General features: G+C 36.0%; 1 protein-coding gene across 2 annotated transcripts in view; it reads right to left on the bottom strand.

The window, feature by feature from the left end:
- Positions 1 to 295: 295 nt before the first annotated feature.
- LOC146001574 (uncharacterized) overlaps positions 296 to 17,224 on the bottom strand; it is a 40,705-nt gene continuing 23,776 nt past the window's right edge. For both annotated transcript variants that reach the window (XM_083139062.1, XM_083139063.1), the window contains 3 exons: positions 14,157 to 15,328; positions 11,162 to 11,704; positions 296 to 1,912 (listed from right to left, as the gene is read on the bottom strand). In XM_083139062.1, coding sequence (XP_082995188.1) covers positions 1,034 to 1,912; positions 11,162 to 11,704; positions 14,157 to 15,328 — 2,594 coding nt within the window. In that variant the 3' untranslated portion in view covers positions 296 to 1,033. The remainder of the gene's footprint in view (positions 1,913 to 11,161; positions 11,705 to 14,156; positions 15,329 to 17,224) is intronic.

Below are 17,224 nucleotides of genomic sequence, written 5' to 3'. Positions count from 1 at the left end.
GCCACCGCCACCATCCTCGTTGGAACTTGTTATAAGTTATAGTTTATATATAGTATATATAACAAGTTCCAATGAGAATGGTGGCGGTGGCCACAGAAATTAATAGAACAAAGAAAAAACAGTTTGTCGGATAAAGTGAGTACTAGTTGATTGATTGATTTGGTGTTTTAAGTCCACTTTATACACAGGAAGGCTAATCGGGACTGGACCTACAGTTTAAAGTGAGATCCAAACCACTATGTGCCTCCACTGGGAATCGAACCCGGGACCCCTTGATTACAAGGCGAAAAGTGAGTACTAGTTTATCTGTATTTAAATACTTAAAAATTCTTACATGCATATTTAAAATAGTAGTGTTTCATCCAAGCCTTGCATTCATACATCAAACAAAGTGATAGCATCTACTGCTAAAAGCTGATAATGCACACTGAAGAAAAGAAATAAAACAAACAAAGGATTTACCACTGTAACATGCACTCAATCTCTAATCAAATAAAATTTCTTGATGGGAGAACAATATAAAAAAATATGCAATAAAGTTACTGTGCAATAAATAACGTCGTCTCCAGCTTGCTTTCCTTTACTACCAGATTATTTTACATGAAGTCAATTTTGAGTCCTTTTCAATCACTTAAAATAATTACAATATGCTGCCATATTCCTAGCCGTAACTATTCAAATATTAAAAACCTAGGAAAACTATAATCAGATCTATATAAATGGGATATGTTTATGCAACAAAAAGAAAGGATGATAAACTTTCAGACTTATATCAAACATCGAACTAAGACTAACCTATAATAAATATTGCTTTCTGATGCGAGATCACAAAATATAAATGAGATTGTAGGGTTGACATGATGGTTCAAAACAACAAAATGGTTCTAAATACTTAGAGCAGTATTGAACTGACTCACCCTTAAGTTTTCTTTTTTGAGGATTTACATAAACTTTCAACACCATTTTTCTCCTGGCATGATATACACGTGATAGAACCGACATCCCAGATCACAAAATTGCACCAGTACAATGTTCATCTAATGAGACAAGTAACACAAAGTCTGGAAGGTCCTATACAATCATCATGGCAAAATGCACCACATTTCTTACACATAATCATGGCTTTTAAATTGCAGGCACAATGAGAGGGATCAGTTCTGTCTGGCGAAGGATTGGCTGTCTTCATAAGAATGTGGCTTGAAGCAGATTTTACTGTGTGGTGGTTTTGCGATAGAAGCTGGCTTGCATTTGGCACAATACTGTTAAGTCCTGCAATTGAACTTTGCATGATTCCACTGACGGTCGACGTGGATGTAGATGTCAACAACACCTGTGATTTCCCAACAAGAGGGCATCCGTTTGGACCTCTCGCAACTTGCTCCACAGGTGCTATAATGTTTACTGAATTTTCATTAGGCATTGTGCCACTGTTTATAACTGCTATGCCGTGCACCGGCGTTCCATCGTCCGAACTAGTCTCCACGTTACTAACACTACGAACGATCCCAGCAGTCTCTTTCTTAACACCGTGTTGTTTTCCATTTGGGCTGCCTTGCGTTAAAAAATGCTCGACACTCTGTAAGACAAAATGCTCAACATTGCCGTTATCACCGCCGTCAGTACTCACTGGAATATTATTCAACTGAGTCGGAGCCATGGTAACCACATGAGGCACCGTGTAGTTCATGTCTACACTCGCCGGTCTCCCAGGGTTTCCCACGAAGGCCGGGTTTGGTATGTTTGATGGAGGTGCACTGGAAGCCCTTGGGGGCCCTTTTCCGTCAAACAGTGGTTTCTTGTTCACAATCAACCCTTGTAGCCTAGGAGCACCGTCACCAATCCCAGTACGTTGCACCAAGATGTATTGACTTACATGGCCCGGTTGAGCTGGAGTTGCAGAATTTTCAACCACCTGGAAAGAATGTACAGAAATAATTCACTTGAAGAAAAATAACAAAGACAGTTATATCAAATGCACTACAATAACATATTCTGTAAATAGCACTTATAAATGATCTAGCTAAACACAGCACAGAATGTGAAACACTGTTCAAAAGCTTTTCGTTTGCATTCTGAAGGAATCACATCAAAAGATGAACAAATTCATTCCTTGGAAAGCAGACATCTTCGATAAACATGAAGTAGAAATTTCAAAAAAGCATAATTATTGCCAGGTCATCCCTTTTGAAATGCTGTCTCTTTTACATGAAAAGAGCCCTTTTTGATATTTTGTATCTTTTCTAGTGAGAACTAGGGTTGGGACATGTGTAGGAAATACAAGTTAGGTATTTAAATACATGAAAAAGTGGGTAATTAATTACAAATTGCATATTAAATGCCCAAAGTTTATACTTCAATTAACTATTATGGATCTGTTCTAAGAAATAAGGAGAGGAATGTTTTTTTTAATGTGAAGGAAAATACACCAGCAGGTGGAATATTTTGGTGTTGCAAGGACGAGGATCATCTTTACACAAAATATCTAGAACCATGGAGATTTTCCATACCACCCTAGATTGAATTTACAGAATATTTTTTTCATAATTTAGAGGAGTGACCTTCTGAAGTCACTTAAGTCTCAACCTCTCTTCCATGTCCACTCCTGTTCAGATAAAGTGGCACATATTTCAATTGTCCAATCTTATATAGTGGAACGGAAGTGTACTGTATCCTGGTAAACTGCATTGTGCACACCAACGAGTCTCTGGTGTTTGGATCTACAGTCAGTATAATCCTCTGTATGGCTTTGTGCTGAGAGTCCATTTACAGATTCAGCTTTTAACCTGGGCAAGGATATTTCGTGTTGGTTTTATTAATGGTAAGGGGCGAGAGCAAATCTTGTCATTCCCTCAAGAATGGGGAATCTTACTGGGTTGATGTAGCTCTCTGATCATTCATCTTTGATGGTAAAGCACTCTCTATCATGGCAAGCCTGATGGTAAGGTGCAAGAGGTAGCACTTACATACACTTGAATGGCAAAACACAACACTTGAGTTTAAACCCCTACAGATTGGATCAGCATGTTGAAAGGAAATACCTGTCTCGTTATGACTGCTGCAGATCCGCAATGAAAGATTATGCCTGCAAAGAGTCTGACTTGCGATGTGCTGATCACGATCTTGCCCAAACGTCCTCCTTCTCTCTATTATCATCATTTGACTGACCTCTCTCTCCCCAGACATTTATCCAGATTCCATTTACTTAATATTGCCTCTTCCTTGATTGCGACTGTTTTCACCCGCTTACAATGCTGGCGATCAAGGAAGCCTGGCAATGTCTGACAAGACATTCCTTACATGGTTGTAACAATTTCCTGATGGGAAACGGTGATGGGTAAATGTCCGGGATTTTAGAGTTCTTTGTACTTAACATATGCAACGATTTCATGGACTGTTACGAAATAGTCTAAAGTGCTGATGCACCCACAACTTTCCAATTCAATCATTAGGATATACAAGAGTCATTTCAAAAGGTTTGTGCACAGTGTATGCGTGACTATTAGGGTGGCATGATCGCTTGATTGTTGCATCAGTTGTGATCAGACTTCAGTCTAAAACGTTGTGTGTATATTTGCCGGATAGCTTGGCTCTGTGCTGAACAATTGTGCCATAAAATTAAAGAAGAAAATGACTCAGATCAGATTTCATGTAGGGAACAGCAGTCCTACATCAAAATTGAAACTTTACAGAGAAAGATTGAGGTGAAAAAGTGAGGTGGATTGTAGCACAGTGTTTAAAGTGAGATCTGAACCACTATGTGCCACCACCAGCTATCAAACCTAGGACCCCTTGATTACAAGATGATGACGCTACCACTGCACCATTGGGGAGGCCCTCCTCAGTCATCAAATGAAACAGACACAACAATCATAGGTGAAGTTAATGATGATTATTGCTTACGACAAAAGTGGAGTCATAGCAACCAATATATTACCCCAGATGACATCTGTAACAAGTTCGTACTACAAACAGTTTCCACAATATGTTTTGCACCCCAAGATTCATCAAAAAAAGACCCAACATACCACAGCAGTCATTCTCATTTTGCACAGTAATGCAAAACATATGTAGCCAATACTGAACGACAAATATGAATGGGAAGTACTTCCACATCCTCCTTACAGTCCTGATATGAACCCAACAGACTTTGATTTCTTCCGCAAACTGAAGCAACCACTCCAAGGGAAATGTTTTGATACAATTAAAGAAGCTTCTGGTGAGGTGACCTGGGTAATCAGTAGACCTCGGATTTTTAGGTTCTAAAAAGTGTGCTTTTAGGTTCCTAAAATAGGCTCTAAAAATCTGAATATAGGTTCTGAAATTCCTAAAATAGGTTCTAAAAACCTTAAATTAGGTTCCAAAAATCCTGAAATAGGTTGCAAAAAGACTTAATTTGGTACAAAATTCCCAAAAAATACTGATTAGATATAATCGTTAAATTTTTTTTTACAAGAACCATAACAAAATTTTAATTTTCTAAAAAATTCTCATTTCTTTATATCATTTTCAAAATTATCTACAAATTATTATAATACTGCACTTGTGCTGTTAGAAAAAGTTATTTGTTGATATGAAAAATGAATTACATATGTATAATTTGCTGCACAATATCACGGTGGCTACTCACTTGGAATTCCTTGAATTCTGGGAATTACACGTGAATTATTGGCACCGGTAATTATGCGTGAACTATTGGCTCTGGAAATATTCATGAATTTTGGCAAGACATGAAATAAGGTACAAGCGGATGTTTTCTCTATTCCATTTTTTTCTCCGTAGACATTAAAAATTGCAACTTTTATTAATCCATATCCCATTAAATGTATAAATGTTTATAAACGCCCTGAGGCAAGTTTCTCTGAGTTTAGCTATTATTTCATTCATTTTTTGAGGATGAAAAAGAAAGCTACACAGAAAATAAAACAAAATTTTCTCAATCCGTTTACTTTGTTAGTGTCTTCTACAGAAGAATGTATCTGACAAATGGAAGATTATTACAAAATAATATTCCTTGAAGTTGATTAGGTAAATTTTTTGTTACATTGGAATCATACAAACCCATTATATTGTCAATATTTTTGTGTATGGAAGGGAGGGTGAGAGTAGGTAATACGTAAGGTTGGAGTAGAGAAAACATCTGCTCGTATCCTTGAATTTTTGGAAAGTTCACCTTGAAAACCAGGAATTATACTTGAATTTTATCATTGTCCTAGTGACCACCATGAATCTTCTTGCGTTATCCACACTCAAACTCCACCTTTTGTCTGTGAGGATCATTTGACGTGGCAAAAATTATCTTTCAACGGAAACATAGTCAGTAGTGCTAATTTGAATGCTGAAATATTACTTCACAAGGCGTGAATGCCTTAAAGGGACCAAACTAACGTGAAAATGAGCGAGGCCATACAGATCAAAAGTTTGCACTTGGAACTGTGCAGGCAGTAGAGACGATTGGGTGCCAAAACTGATAATGGGATGGAGGGGAAGGGGGGACAAGGACAGTTTACTTTATCTTAGTAGGCAAGGATTAGCATTAAGAGTCTATAGTGCAGGGGTAAAAAGTAGGGGGGAACCCCTTTCGACGCAACTGTCTGCAGGTAACAGTGACGTCAGACATTTTTGTTTTGTTTAAAGCTTTAAAAAACATCATATACTTGGAGGGAGGGAAATCGGCAGAAAACATGTTTCAAACATGCCAGTCATTAAATTATTTCGCCACCAAACCTAGTAAATACCTCTGAGAGATATAAAAATCCAGTAAAACCTAAAAAAAGGTTTAATTTAGGCACATAAACCTAAAATAGGTCCTAAACTAACTAACTAACTAACTCTCTAGCCTTCTTAAACCCGAAGGTTCATGGCTGCAGCAACACAGGCCTTCCATCTTTCCCTATCTTGAGCAAGATCTATATACTCTTTTACATCCCTACCGATTTCCTTTAGGTCCATCTCAACGTTGTCCCTCCATCTTCGTCTTGGCCTTCCTACAGGTCTCTTACCATCAGGTTTCCCAACAAGAATCCTGTAAACTCCTCTTTCCTCTCCCATTCGTGCCACATGGCCTGCCCACCTAAGTCTTCTTGATTTAATTATTCTAATAATATCTGGACATGAGTACAAATTATGTAAAGTGAGAATCATAGAACCTCAGACCTTCTGTAAACAAAAGCACGTGTACCCTAACAGTGTTGCAAACTTATGAAAGAAAAAATAATCCACATAGCCTACAAGGTGTAAAAACATTCCATTTGTTAACAGATGCGGAATATGCAGTGTATCACTGAGTGATGACCTGTTGAAAGTTATTGAATGTATGTTTTAAAAAAGTTTAAAAAATGTACATCTTGCCTGGTGGCCGACTTTCAGACTCATCACCGAAGTTCCCTGGCTCACCCCGTCATGGGTGTTATTTGTGAGTATCCCTTCATCAATTTCATCTGACGATCACTCATTCTCATCGTCGGGATTAGCCAAAAGTGGAAGAAAAGCAACGCTAAATTAATAAAATCAAATACAAAATGTACATCTTATCCCCCAGGAGTAAGACGGTTCCGTACCAAAGGATTAATTTTCTCTCATATTTTACTAAAAAAACATTGCTAGAAGAATGTGACACATGAGATAAATTACGTTTTGAAACCGGGGTTTCTTCATTAAATTTATTTGATGTTGGAAAGTGTTATGATTTATTATTATAGATAATGAAAGTAAGCTAATACATATGATTTGATTGACTAAATTAATAATTATGCAGTAAAGACACCAAGGGAAACTAAAACGGCAACTTAGAGATGCATAAAAGTGGGGAAAGAAGACTGTAGAATACATAAATATTTTGAGGCAGTCACATTTTATTGTACGCTACATATAAAATAAAACGCATATTTGGGGGTGAATTTTTAAATATTGTCACATTTTTCTTCTCTCTTGTTGTGAGGTGTTCATTTTAAATCAACCTCCCTCACCCTACGGCCTGCCCTCCTTCACCTGCAAAAGTATTCCGGAGTGTGAGGATGTCACCATCCAGATGGTGAACACCTCTGTATTATAGATCGACTCCCGCGTCCCACCCCCTTCCCCATCCCCGGAGAATCGTCACTGACAATGTGAAAATATACTATCATATGCCGACAATAGACATACCACTTCCGTTTTTGTACTTAGTGAGAAGTATTGTGGTTGGCAACAGCCTAATAACGGATTTCTTCCGCATCATGTAGTCCGTTCTATGAAAGTACGCTAATAGAAGAAAAACGTGTAAATTACATTGGATTATACATTTTAAAATATATTTTCATTAAAGGTTTCTGTTTATAATAATAATACGTGATTATTGTATAAATTACAATCGATCACGTGAACAGCAAGAAAATAGCGCCAGTTTCGAACATGGCGACTTCCATGCGTGCAGGAAGATCTCTCGTGTTTTCAGAGTAGTCTTTCGGAAATACATCCGTTTGAAAAGTGGCAAGAAGCAGGTTGTTCTTAACGTTTATGTGACGTTGTGTCGGTGCTATCCTAGGCAAGCAGTGAAGTTGGTGTCCAAGTGTAATTGTGTGTCTGCGTCTTTGTATTTTTGGTGTGGTGAAAGAAAGTAAAACGACCGGTCAAGTTGTGAGTCCCGCGAAAAAAAAACACGTTGTTGCTCGTATAAACAAGTACACCGATTTTGAGATAGATGCAATACAACGCGAGGTGCTTTCGTATTCTTTCAATCAAAGAGCCGTCCTGTCCACTGTGGAGAAGATGTTGATAGTGATGATTGATGACGATCTCCCCAATTTTAACAGTCGACGTTAAATCGCCTCTTGTGCCACGTTGAGTTCCTTTTTGGGAAGCAAATTTGACAGACCGTACTCTGTCGAGCGCCGAAAATGCCTCAAGTTCAAAAAGGAACTGCTGAATCAAGGTAAGAAAATACATTACTTGCATGAGACGAGCGTAAATAATGTGCTTATTATCGTCTTCTTGTTTTCTAGTGCACGAGAAACCGAGAGAAAGATAAACAATCTCTCTTTATTCCCCGGCTTATCTTTGTTCAGCTTCTGTTAAAACTGGCGGTATATTTGTTGCACAAAGGAGAAAACAATTCTCCACATGTCAACAATGTTGGGAAATAATTTGGTGGAAATAAAACCAAAAGGCTTGAATTACTGAAACGAATCTCTCTCTCTCTCTCTCTCTTGTATAACTTTGGCGCTGTCATACTGAGAGAGGAGAGGGGAAGGGGGATCTGTTAACCCAGAGTCAGATAAATTGAACTTTTGGCGTAGAAAAATATGTTCATTCTTGAACAAGAACAGGTATTTAATCACTTGTAGAAAATTTATTATACTTCAATGTGTAGATTATCAGTTAAAATAAGAATACATTTTTCCATGTTACGTAAAATTAAAGGTTGCGAGTGAGCAGCATATGATGGCCGCACCATTCACGAACAGCTGGCGCGGAGTGATACGTTACTCGAAGTGAGACGGTTGTTTACAGAAGGTCGGAAGGTTCGTGATTCTTACTTTAGTTCTAAATTATGTAACCTTCTCCACTCACCTGTCTCCTCATCCCTTTTAGGTCCAAAGATTTTCCTAAGGATCTTATTTTCAAATACTCTCAATTTATGTTCCTCTTTCAATGTAAGGGACCAAGTTTCACACCCATATAATACTACAGGCAAAATTACTGTTTTGTATATTTTAACTTTTAGTTTCTTAGATATTAAACGAGAAGACAAAAGTTTATGAAGAGAGAAGTAACATGCATTTCCTGAATTAAGCCTACTTTTTATTTCCTCTTTAATATAATTTTCATTTGTTAATATTACTCCTAAGTATTTGAATTTGGAAACTGGTTAAAACGAGTTGTTATCAATAATTAGATTTTGATTATTACCTAACACTTGGTTTCGGCCTGTAAGCATATATTTAGTTTTCTCTTTGTTAACTTCCAAACCTATCTCTTTAGCAGTTTTGAAAAATATTTTAGCATTATTCTTAATTGTATTCACATCATCCCCCAGTAAGTCTACATCATCTGCATATGCTAACAACTGAGTCACACCATTTAATTTTAGTCCTTCTTTAGTTTCTTTTACCTTCCTTACAGCATATTCTAAGGCAAAATTAAAGAGCAATGGAGATAATGCATCTCCTTGTTTTAACCCATCATGAATTGTAAATTTGTCAGACATATTATTACCCACACGAATTTTACTTTCTGTTTCACTGGTGCATATTTTTATCATACTAACAAGCTTCTTAGGTATTCCAAACTCTACTAATATATTATATAATTTATCTCTTTTGACCGAATCATATGCTTTCTTGAAATCAATGAATAGCTGATGGACATTTTGATTATATTCCCACTTTTTTTCAAGTGTCTGTCTGATGTGAAAAATTTGATCTGTAGTTGATCTGTTACGTTTAAATCCACATTGATAATCACCTATAATTTCATTAGCATATGGGGTTAGTCTTGTTAAAAGAATGTTAGATAATATTTTGTATGTTGTTGAGAGTAGAGATATTCCACGGTAATTACTGCAGTTCATTTTATCACCTTTTTTAAACACAGGAACAATTATGGATTCTTTCCACTGTTGAGGGATTTCTTCTTTATTCCATATTAAACAAATTAATTTATGAATTTGACATATTAATGAATTTCCACCATATTTAATTAACTCAGCTGGTATTAAATCAATGCCAGGTGCTTTGTTATTCTTTAGCCTTTTAATAGCATCTTTAACTTCAGTCAAGTTAGGTTCTGGAACTAAAGGTTCTGCTGTGTGGACTTCATTTTAAAATAGGTCCTAACAAGCAATATTTTAGGCACTATAAAACTTATTCAGTTGTTTAGTTTTTTTTATGAAACGCCGATATAACTAATCAGACAGCTCAACAATAGGTATCATAGGTATCCTGGCCGAAATACAAAACCAGCCAAAATGTTGGGAAGCTGTGATAAGAAACAATGGAGATTACATTGAAAGCTTGTAAAGTAATTTTGTAACATAAATTTGTTTTTCCGATTTCGTCTCACAGTGTGCAAAGCTTTTGAAATGACCATTATATATTACTTGCATAAATAAAATGTTCCTTTCATAGCATTTGGACTCATTTGATCACCAGGTGCTTGTAAGGTGCATGATGCATGAAGGAACACACTGGGCATTCGCACACAGTATCTTACTTAGTCAAACTAAGGAAATGTTATCATCATGGAATGCCTAATCTGTATGTCCTGAGAGATTTGTTTTGTGTATTCTAATTATAGTCCAGTATGCTGTTGTAACATGAAAGTAGTGTCTTGTACATTAAAACACTGTAGTTGTGTGTGTTGTCCTTATATGGTCTGAGTGCCCCTTTACAGCCTCAACTTTTAAGGTTTTAGCCCCTGCATATGATACGTGTAGTCTAAAAGCCCCTGCATATGATACGTGTAGTCTAAAAGCCCCTGCATATGATACGTGTAGTCTAAGTGTGGATGCACCCAGAATTTCCACTTCATTCAATCCAATCATAATTTAGAATATTAGCGTATCCTCTCAAAATAAGAAACATGAAAAAACATGACTGAGAAACACTCCAGTGAAGTGTGTAATCATTAAAAAAAAGGTAAAGTGCTCCCCTGTGCTTAGCACCACGCCATGGGGGTGTGGGGGTAACGCCCCACACTTTCTTGATCCGGTCATGAGTGGGGGTGATGTGATCAGCATCATGCCCCTGACCACTTTTACCCCCAGGTACCCATGTTATTCGACGCTGGGTGGGCGCCGGGGCCGCTTCCAACGTTAGAAAAGTTCCCGGATTTGAACCGGCCGGGGATCGAATCCGGGACCTTTAGAATTAGTCAGACGCGTTACCGACTGAGCCACCGTGGCCACTTGTGTCATCATTAAGCATGATATTTTACCAAATCCACACTACAACAGCAAGCAAGTTGTGACAAGCACAATAGTTACAATGTTGTGTTGTGTTGAGTTATGATGAGTTTGTAATGTGAATTTATGAACATACGTGTTCAAAATGTAACAAATGACTATCGAATATGGTAAACAGTTTGTAAAAGTTATGTACCATATCTAAGTTATGAATACAAGAAATATTAATATTGGAATCTAGTTTTATGTTGATAAAAATGTGTAGGTTTCAAAGTGCCTTACCTCTGTTGATGTCTGCGGCAATACGGCCATTGGAATACCATGAGGAAACACTTGCCGGAGAATAATCGGTGGGGACTGCCGGAAAGAACTGTTTTTTACATTGCCCACATTCGAAATTTGGGGCGAACTGTTTGTTACACCTTTGTTGTGGGTCATGGAAGACACTACAATGGGTTTGCCACCTGCGATACAGTTCTGTCCTGGTAGCATGGTATTGCCAGACGTCAAAGCTGCTATCGATGTTGCGAAGTGCTTGCTATTGTTTATTACTCGAGATGTTGAAACAACACCATACTGGGTGGCACGTGCGGAGGCAACTGGCTCTGTTTTCTTAGTGCCTGCTGCACTACCTGGTACTGAACTGTTATTTGCAGCTGCAAGTAATGATGGAGGTGGCTTCAACTGATTTTTCAACTGTTCTCGGTTAGGACTGTTTTGGATGACAGCTTGACAAATTTGGTATGAACGTTCCAAATTGACTGCACCTGGAGGAGGTGGCTTTGAAGATGATCTTTGTCCTCTTCCACCAATTGGACCAGGCACCTGTAAAGGAGAGTGATTTATTGTATACAATGCATACATCCATTACAAAAAAGATAACGGCAGTTAATAGTATCAGACAGAAAGCTATCAAAAAGAAATAGGAAAAATGAGAAAGAAGTCTCTACTGATTGTCAATTAGCCACACTAATCTGCTTTTACACTTTTCCATATAATACACTTTATCCTTCTGGCCTCGATAAAGAAAATGTTGTTAATTTTTTGTGCATGTTACATCCCACCCTCCCCCTTTATTCAAAAAGAGCAACATAATCTCAATTTGAGCTTTCAATAACATAAAACAGTGGGAGTACAAACTTTTTGAAACAACTATCAACAAATTTAATGAGTTTAGTAAATACTACATGTATTTATTAAGGTAATTTGAAAAAAAAAATGATATTTGATACAGAAAGTAAAGTATTGCAAATTGGTTTGGTTCTAAATTAAAAATTATCAAATTATGAAATATATATATTTTGGACACATCAAATGTTGCAGCAGACAAAAGTTACAGCTGTGTAAAGCAGAATATCATTCATAAATATTCACTTTGTTTTTCCTGGTATATTAACCCTAAAACAGAAACATAGGTCTTCACTTCATTATTAGAAACATCCGGTCTGAGATACCTTATATTTCAATATTTGTTATTACATTTTTTAAAGTTTTTTTAGACAATAAAAGGGCAAACTTATGATTAATAACTCAAATTTATTGAAAACTAAAATTACATGGGAACAAAACTAAGGAAATGTATTATGTAAATCACTTCCAACTTTTACTCATTTGATACTGCACATGTGATACTTCATAATTAGAAATATCCGGTCTGAGAAACCTTATTTTTTAATATTTGTTATTACATTTTTTAAAGTTTTTTAAGACAATAAAAGAGCAAAATCATGATTAATAACTTATTGAAAACTAAAATTACATGGGAACAAAACCAAGAAAATGTATTATGTAAATCACTTCCAACCTTGGCATTGAATATGTAATGCAAAACACCCGGTCTGTTAGACCTGCACGTTTTCAAACAACAATAAGTCTCTTGTAACAAACAGAGCAGTAACATGTGCAGAGTGTAGGCAAGTGGTTGATAATAAGGTACTGTGGAGGGGGGAGAGACAGCTCAATCAGTGTTGCCACACTGTAGAACTACAAAACACTAAAGGTCTCACAGACAGATGTTTCTGTTTAAGGGTTAAGAATAAAAAGAAAAAAAGGTTATGCATTTAAAGTGAAGTAATGAGTAATAAGTAGAGGCATATATTTTTTGTAAATAAAAAGGCAAAATTTCGGTACAAAAACTGGGTCAATTTTGGGTTCAAAAGCGGTAAATAAAATAAAATATCGGTGTTATAGCGGTGAAAAAATTGATAAAAAGTGGTATATAAAAAGACATATTGGTTTTAAAATTGTGACAATAATCCTAAATTTGATTTAAAAACTACACTTATTCCACAGAATTAACATTTCACTTCTAATAGCACATTTATGTAGTTATCAGAGTATTAAGTTTATTTCTGTGTAAAGGAGTTCATTTTTGCTTCTCCAATATTAACAGCAGAATCAATCAATTTTCCGGGAATCGCATAACTCTCAGGATAATTCAGACCTCGGAAGGTGTCGTGTCGGTGAATAAACCCTGAATTTCGTGTTTAAGAGTTAATTTCACATTATTTTGTGACAAAATATGGTCACAAAATGCACCTCACACCTTTCAAAAACATGAAAAATTAACACTACAACCTGTTTCTTCAAATTTCGTTTTTTCGTCAAAAATGAAATATGCATGCCCCTAGTAATAAGAGATAAATAATTTATTTATATACATGTATTAGGTGCAAGCTGATACCACTTTGAACTGATTCCCATACCAATGTCGATGCTCTTACAGATTACCACTGAAACTGATGCTTGAAAAATTGTATTAATTCAGAGCTGTTCGAAATATTGATTATTTTTAGTGTGCAAGTATTCCACTCCAATTATACTTTACCAATAGTTTTGCTTTAATATATTCAAGAAGTACATCAGAATATTAAAATACATGTTATGTAATCACACAATATGCAAAGAAACATCAAATTTTGCATAATTTCCAGGATAATTAAACTCCATCGCATTTTTGGATACCAACGAAAAACCAAAATGCCGGAAAAGTATTAGCCACTATCCGTAAACAAATAATTGCAACCAATTACTTTCTGACAGTGATATCACTGGTATCGGTTCAGACCTCTTACACACTCACTCACTCACTCTCTCTCTCTTTCACACACACACACATACAAGCACAAAATATAGAAAACACTAGGTTTTCAGATTAGTATTTCTTAAAGTTATTTATGCAGCAGTTATTAGTTAAATTCAACAAAAATGAACACTGGAACATGCTCTAATTTTACATAAAAAACTTTCAACAACACAAATGATAAATTAAGATTACCTGACAAGGTTCCCTTGACAAAGTTGTCTTTGTTTTTGACTGACTCTTCACATGGGGAAACTTCCCTGGACTGGTGTAATTTAGATATGGAACGACATTTGCATTTAGTGACTTCTGCACTGTTGAACTCACAACACTGGACACGCTACCGCTACTCAGGTATGTCTGATTCACCATATTTGGAGACGAGATTACGGAAGGGACACACACAATTGCAGTTGGAGTTAATACTGAAGCAATGGGTGCCTTTGTCACCGTTGTCGTCTGTGCCAGAGGAACTGTGGAAATAGTCTGTGGCACACCCACTGTGCTGGTCACAGTATCTTCTGTGGTTTGTACCATAACTGCCTCGTTCGAAGTAGTAATTATGGTGCTTTCGACGATAGGAACGGCTACTGGTATGTTACTTTCGGAAACAGGTGCAGCATTAATGCTTTCTGCAGGTATCGTGTCACTTTCTGCAGAAACAGCAACACTCTCCATAGGCACTACTACACTGTCTCCTGGAACCACCTTGTCTGAAGACACACTTTGTGCAGAAATGGTAATACTCTCTGCTGGCAATACAACACTATCCGAAGGAATACTTTCAGAGGGAACAGATATATCATCTGCATTCACTACAATACCATCGATTGGAGCTGCACTTTCCTCCACTGCTAAAACTATAGGCAATGATATTGTAGAACATTCAGATATTGTCTCCACGGCATTTTCTGGAACTGACTGTTCTACAACTTCTACACTAGGACCACTTGCGTCATCTTTAGTTGAACCAGATTCTTCTGGAACAGATTCTGACATACAGTTAACATCCAATGTAACACAATCATCTTTCATTTCCACCTTGCATTCTGATGACTTTGGTGCTTCGTTTGTTTCCGCAATGCTAGGTTCAGAAATGCATTCAATCTTTGGCGATGCAGCACATTCAATTGTTGATTCAGCGGAGCATACTGTTATAGGAACAATAGTACAGTCTGCAGCTGGAATTATATCATTCTCTTCTGTCTTGATTGTGGCATGGTCGCAATCTGGGGCAGGAAACTCAAGGCATTTAATTTCACTGGTTATTTCTGTACATTCTGTAGCAGTTACTTCCGTTATTTCTTCAGACGCATCCACTGTTTCTGCAACACATATTTCTGTGCTCTCTTCATCAGCAAATTTCACTGAAAAGAAAAGAAATAAATATCAAAATACAATATGTATGTAATTCTTACCCAATACACAATTTTGTCATACTTTTAGATTTACTAGATACATTTTCTGCTGTAATAAAAAAACCTGTTCAGTATAGTTAACACACACATATACATAGAATAAGTTGCATCAACCATAACACAAAAATCTTACAGCATGCGTAACTAGGTTAACACATCATTTAACCTTGCACAGAAGGATATATCCTTTCCCAAATCCCTTTAGTGATATATTATTTATGAAAGAATTTATATTTAACACCTAATGCATTTTAGTGTATCAGCTGCACTAAAATAAAATCCAGAATTGCATGTTAACATCTTAATATTGTTCTCAATCTTCAATTTTAGTTTAAAAAGGGTAATTGCTCCTTCACAAAGAGTAGGACAAACTAAATACTTGTTCTGAGCTGTAAATTTACATGGTACAATATTCACACAAGAATTCTGAAACAAAATATTTCATAGAACTTTAAAAATTATACCATAAATAACATGAAGTAGTAGATAGTTTTAACGCCACTATGGTTATCAATGAACTGCATACTAAAAACAGTTCCAGTTCACTTACACAAAGAAAACAATAAATATATCTACCATATGCAGTACTTGCATAGGCAAGAAATGCTGCAAGAAAACCAGGTTTAACTTATAATTATACTTTCTTCTGAATGTTGCTTCTTACTTTTAACTCAAGGAGAAAGATATCATACATAAAATTCTATCAACTTTTTATGAATTTCAACTAATTTTTTGTTTGCTATTTATAAAAGGATGTACATTACACAAGAAGGTGGATGAAAATACAAATTACAGGCATTCTGCTTGTTTGTGGGAAAGTAGATAAGAATTAGAATTATATAAAAATTTACAGTTATACTGTCCACACCCTTTGATCTATAATAATTTTGAGATGAGAATGAGCTACTTGTAATATAATAAAATGGAGAGTGCACCTGACAAACTTTATGTCATAAAAATATTATGGACATGTAATTTAAAATAACAATGTGCATAAATACAATAACAAACCAATTGTCAAACTAGTCCTTACATCATATATGCCTTCCTAAAGAAGTTTCATTACATCTGCATTATAATGTATAATCTTGCAGTAACACCATAATTTGAAGAAATTATTACTATGTGGGAAACATAAGAGTTCAGGAAAATTTTATAACATGCTGCTTCACTGGAATTATGCAGGTAAACCTGGGTGCATGAAATCAGGGTTTACACCTAACTGATACTAGGCTAATAGTGTACTGGTCTGATATGAAAATGACAATACAGAATGACCACTGAAATTTCATAACGGAAAATATTTAGAACACAAATACAGATATTGAAATTGATAGGAATGTAATCATATGAGGGGCATACTGAATAGAACATATCAGCAGTGTTGCTTAAAACAACATAATGCATTTTTATACAACATTTTTACTCTATGTTTAAAACAGCAATTTGGTACAACCAATGTTGTATAATTTAAAGGGCTCAATATATGTCACCAAGTTACTACTATCGCCTAAAAGGAGAGGGTAGAAGTTGCAAGTATAAATTTACAAAGGACAAGAAAACTATTTTGACGATGGCAACACTGGAGAACAGTACGAGATAACATCATTCAATTAATAAATGGGTGTAGCTGCAGGCATGAGAAAAATTTCCAACAGAATGCAGGCATATGGCATAATAATAATGTTGCAAGACTATGTACAGATTTGCTAAAATTGAATAAAAAAAAGGCTGTAACTAAAGATACACTAAGTTTGAAAACATACTCCTGGACAAAATTACACATACAATAAAATATACCATCTAACTAATTTGCATAGTGTTAACACAGAACAGCTTACAGTA

The sequence above is a fragment of the Lepisma saccharinum genome, chromosome 17 (genome assembly GCF_977018435.1).
Source record: "Lepisma saccharinum chromosome 17, izLepSacc3.1, whole genome shotgun sequence".
In the NCBI taxonomy this organism is placed as follows: Eukaryota; Metazoa; Arthropoda; class Insecta; order Zygentoma; family Lepismatidae; genus Lepisma; species Lepisma saccharinum.
The sequence above is the reverse complement of the archived record's forward strand: the minus strand, read 5'-3'. Positions and strand labels throughout refer to the sequence as shown.